Source organism: Dioscorea cayenensis, chromosome 11 (assembly GCF_009730915.1).
Source record: "Dioscorea cayenensis subsp. rotundata cultivar TDr96_F1 chromosome 11, TDr96_F1_v2_PseudoChromosome.rev07_lg8_w22 25.fasta, whole genome shotgun sequence".
Lineage (NCBI taxonomy): Eukaryota > Viridiplantae > Streptophyta > Magnoliopsida > Dioscoreales > Dioscoreaceae > Dioscorea > Dioscorea cayenensis.
The window spans coordinates 2,164,877-2,170,080 of NC_052481.1; the positions used below are offsets into that span (position 1 = coordinate 2,164,877).

General features: G+C 35.8%; 1 protein-coding gene across 1 annotated transcript; it reads right to left on the bottom strand.

The window, feature by feature from the left end:
- Positions 1–334: 334 nt before the first annotated feature.
- LOC120272416 (replication factor C subunit 4) lies at positions 335–5,204 on the bottom strand. The gene is made up of 7 exons (XM_039279240.1): positions 5,009–5,204; positions 4,286–4,392; positions 4,084–4,185; positions 3,785–3,980; positions 937–1,065; positions 668–862; positions 335–585 (listed from the first exon to the last, which is right to left on the bottom strand). Exons 1-7 carry the CDS (start codon positions 5,183–5,185, stop codon positions 475–477), a joined length of 1,017 nt encoding a protein of 338 aa, XP_039135174.1. The 5' UTR covers positions 5,186–5,204; the 3' UTR covers positions 335–474.

The following is a 5,204-nucleotide window of genomic DNA, read 5'->3' on the forward strand; positions in this document are numbered from 1 at the left end:
GTCGGACGGTGTCAGTTGCAATGATAGACAAAGAGGTTAAACCGAACAATGGCTCGTAAGTTAGGGACTAGCAGTGGATTTAAACCGTCGAAATATAACTTGTGCACAAGCGAATATGAGAGTATAAAATGCAATCAAAATAGTACCTCTGCTGGGTTCTGGAGCATGACATGCTTATTATCATGTGTGCTTTATGATCCGTGCCAGCTGTGATGGGTATATGTTAATCACCGACAGTCGAGAGACTGAATAAGAGCCAAATTTTGTATAATGTCTGACTTTAAAAGCCCCACCTGTCGGATCAATGATTATACTGCTTAGGTACCGACGAGCATGAAAAAGCAAAAAGGGTTTGATTAATTGATCACAAAAGTTGGCAAGTGATGCCCTCAAGGGTTCAAAACTCTCGTATCCAGAAAACCTATCGACTGAATGCATGCGTAAAAGTAAATTGATTATGCTATAGATATGTTTTTAGAGTGCTTTTGCAGTTTGCTGAGCAACAGCCAACTTTGCCAAGAGACCAGATAGCTGAAGGAGTGAGCCGACACCATCACAAATTCGCATGTGAGCGAAGCCTGTCTCCTGCTTCATGAGTAAAGCTCAAAATTTGTTGAGACGAGATAATAATAACTTAATAAGTAAACAAATGCTTGAGTAGAGTTACCTTCAAGAATTCCAGTTTTAGGTATTCAGGCATGTCATAGTTTTTTATGATTCTGAATAGTGTAGTGATAATGTCCGTGGGAGAATAGCCCAAGTCGTAGAGTTGCTTCAGAGCAAAGCAGGCATCATCAAACTTACCCTCAAGGACATCACGGATCATATTCTTGACATGTAATGGGTGAGGCTGATCACAGACCTAAATCCAAGGGACAGTAGATCCAGTGAATGAATCCAGATAATATTGAAAATTTAAGATTGTGCTTTACTAACCTTGAAAACATTCTCCTGATTGACAAATCGAAATCCACTGTAAGTAGCTTGCAAGTTATTCAGAGCTTGTCTCATGTCACCATCAGCGGTGAATATGATTGCTTCTAATCCTTCTGGCACGTAAGCGACCTGCAAATTTTTAAGAAAGTAAAAATAACTCTGACTGCACAAAGTTTTGCAAATGAACATTCCGTACCATCCCATTACAAGCAAAAAATTAGTATAAACTATTCTACTTGCAAGATGGTTCTTCCTGGACTTTTGGATAGGTCACCCTCACAACACAGGTGATGTGTCATTTAATTTGAAAGTTCCAACTGCACTTGACAGTAAACATGCATACTATTAAATTTTTTGTCCTACTGCCTCTAAAGGATCAGCCAACTAGGAGGGCAATTTTAAGCATACCAGAACCACTTGCACCAGGTACACTTGACTAACTCTATCTCTTGTATGCCATACTTTTGAAGAAAAGAGCAACAAATCAGGGAGGCAGCACTAATTCATACAGAATGCATGAATTGGTAATAGATAATTAATCCCACTAGAAGGTCAAGGAGGCAGCACTCATCACATATTTCAATAAAACCATCACCAATTGATAGAAAGCCTGAGTTAGTTTCAGAGTAATCAGGGAAGGCACATAAACTGAATTTTTTAATTCCATCCTTTATAGTTCTTATGATACAAACATACATCTTCCAAATCAAGACAGACATTCCATTTTAAAGGTAACAAATTGTTAAATGACCCGTTTCCATGTTAAGAGAAATAAGTGAGTTCAAGTTTTGTATAATCGTGTTTCATATATAATTGTGTCAACAAATTTAATACACAAAAATATTAATGTTATACTTGGTTTCACTGGTCTAACCTATAAATGATCAGCATAACCCATTTAAATATAATTTTATTAATTAATTTTATCATTTTATAATATTAACTATAGAAATAATTAAACTTAAAATAAGAATAAATTCTAAAATAATAATTAGCATTGCCTCCAATACAAAACCTACAAAAACTTTACAATCAACATTACATGTGCTTCACAAACATCTTTATTTGTGTTATTGTGCTATACATGTTACATTGAGTTTTATCATGCAAAATTTGAACTTGATCAAAGCTGTTTATGACCCAATAGACTAAACTACCACCCTACGTGATTCAAGCAAATAAGCTTCTTTTCTCCCTAGTGTTCCCACAAAGATCAACATTTGGTTTTCATATGCCAATATCATACAAATCAGGACTGGAACATATTCGGCTTTAGATAACCATTACATGATATACAAGGGAAATAGTTTTGTTTCTCCCTAGTGTTCCCAAAAAGAACACTGTAAAGTTTTCATTATTCAAGATCAATTTAAGTATTAAAACCAATTTTTGCCCATGTATCTTACAATTACATGATACTTGTACATTAAATATGTTTAACCCACTCTATATACAAATTACATTCATCATCATCCTTGGTGCAAATGGCATCCAGCTAGTCCCAAATACATCATTTTTTACTTTTTAGTCTTTTCTTATTGTTGTGGTGGTATGGTTTGATGACGCTAGCATAATTGCGCCTTGTTCACCCAACTTGCCATGCCAACATCCATGAGACTGAAAAAGAAATTATTTTTCAAAAATGTAGGTAGGATTTTTTAATCTTATGACATACAAATGGCTTTAAATTCTTTATTTTTAAAATTCTTTTAGGATTTTTAAAATATATTTTTAGAATTTTAAAACTAAATATTTTTTTTATCATCAAATGTTTATTCTGCTTCAAATTCTCTTCCCAAAGGATATGGGGCCCTCTAGGGCATGCTAATATGACAACTTGCACCATATCAACATGCTAAAACAATATTTTCAATCTTTTAAAAATAAAAAAAATAAAGTCATATGTGTGTTGATATGGCAGCTTAAACAAGACTAAACAGTTTTCTTCGATTCTTATAAGCTATGCGGATATTGACACTACTACGTCAGTAGTGCACACCATGTTTACATCTACATTAGCCTAGCCCATCAAAATATCAACAAAAAAAAAATTTAAAAAAATATATATTTGAAACTACAAATCACCTGGGTGCCAAGTTACACCAATGATGAAAATGAAAAGTTTTTGAATGCGTTGCATTAGACATTTTTAAAATACAAGAATGGAAACGAATAATATGATAAAGCATAGGTACAAAAAATGGTTTTAATTCTTCCAAGTAACAATTTGATGCCCATGATCATTTAAAAGGTATTATCACATTATAGATTTGTTTCACATCACATCATTTTTATTCTTAAGATCCACTGCATTTCTCGAATCCAAAAGTACATGTTATCAGACCTTGGCAACCTGGATATGACATTTAGACTAAAGCCTGTTATACCAAAGTTTACCCAAAAAAAAAAAAAATCCTTATTACCCACCCCACATATATCCCTTGAAGAAAATTAAGAGATCCAGGTGGATAGAATATAAGATATGTATATATATATATATATGATGTGCATGCACTATAATTCATGGCATCTAAAAAGTCTCAAGAGGGGAAGCTTATCAAATAACACTATATCATGTAAAATATGACTAAACTATAATAGCTAATAGTATTAGTTAAAAATGAAAACAACAAATACCACAAAAAATAATGCAATTGCTTGTCACGAAAGGAAACAATGTACTTCATATCCTGTTGAGAAGAAAATATCAAAGGATTTCAATCTTCAAAATAAAAACTTGCCAAAGAACTCAAATTGAAATGATCATGTGACTAGGTTATATCCCTGTGCATCCAATGTTGCTCAAAATATTCTAGATGGAACACATAGTGAATGCATTAAAAATTACCTTCTCAGCCTCTACCACTATCATAAGGCGCCCGAGGATCTCTTCATCAGACAATCTAGAGAAACGAACAAGAGCGCATCGACTCTGAATGGGTTCAATGATCTTTGACGAAGTGTTACACGCAAGAGCGAACCTTGTAGTGTTTGAATAGATCTCCATTGTTCTTCTCAGTGCTTGTTGTGCTCCAGATGTCATACTACATAGTTCTCACCATCAAACAAGAACAGGGACAAAGACTATTGTGAAGAGTAAATGATCTAGATTTCTTTCTGGAGGAAAAGAATGAACACACAAACTACCTGTCTGCCTCATCAAGAATGATAATCTTGTGTCTTCCTGGAGGAAGGGTCACTTTCTTCTGGGCAAACATTTTGATCTTGTTCCTCACCACATCAATGCCCCTGCATAACAAAGTATCACAACAATGCCAAACCAAGAGAAAAAGGTGCACACGATCAAAACTTTACCAAAAAAAAAATATAAGAATAACCAGAATTTCACCTATCATCTGATGCATTCAGCTCCAGCACTGCCTCTTTGCAATTAGGCCCCAAGAGTTCATGTGCAAGGGCAAGTATGCTCGTTGTCTTCCCAGTTCCAGGAGGACCCTAACAATCACCAACGACAACACCACCTAGCTTAAAAAACTGATTTTTATTTTTCTTTTTCTTTTTCTTTAGAAGACCTCCATGTTCAATTGCAAAAACACAATCCACATGTCAGTAAGCCCTAACTACAATTTGAATGGCTTCATGGCCTGTTGGTATCTCTCATACACCCTAATAACACAGAGTGTGTACCTATGGTTCACAAGATCAAAAGCAAGAGCAAGCATGCGCATCATCCCCAATTACCGGAAAACCCTAAGAATGACTGAAAACAAACCACCAAGCTTAACAAACTGATTTTTTTTTCTTTAAAAAATTTCCAATTTCAATTACAATGACATAATTCGCATGTGAGTAAGCCCTGCCTACAATTTGAATGCCCTTAGGCCATCTAGATTCTTTCATAAACCCTAACAACAGGGACTGTGTGCCTATAATCATGAGCAGGGCAAGCATGCACATCATCATCTAAATTTCTCTCATAAGCCCTAACTTCAATTTGAATGGTCTTCTGCATCTTAATCTCTCATAAATCAAAATAACAGCAAATATAATACTACGATTCACTCCTGAAGATCAAAAAAGCTTAATCTTGCATAGAAATGTTGGGGCTTACAGCGAGGATGATGTTGGGCATGTTGCCCTCGCGGGCAATGATTTGGAGCCTGGAGACAGCATCGGTGTTGCCCACGACGTCGGCGACCCTCACCGGGCGGTATTTCTCCACCCATGGGACCTCGTAGTGACCGCCTGATGAAGGAGCTGGAGGAGCGACTGAGGAGGAGGACGCCATCAATGGAGACGGGAGAGGA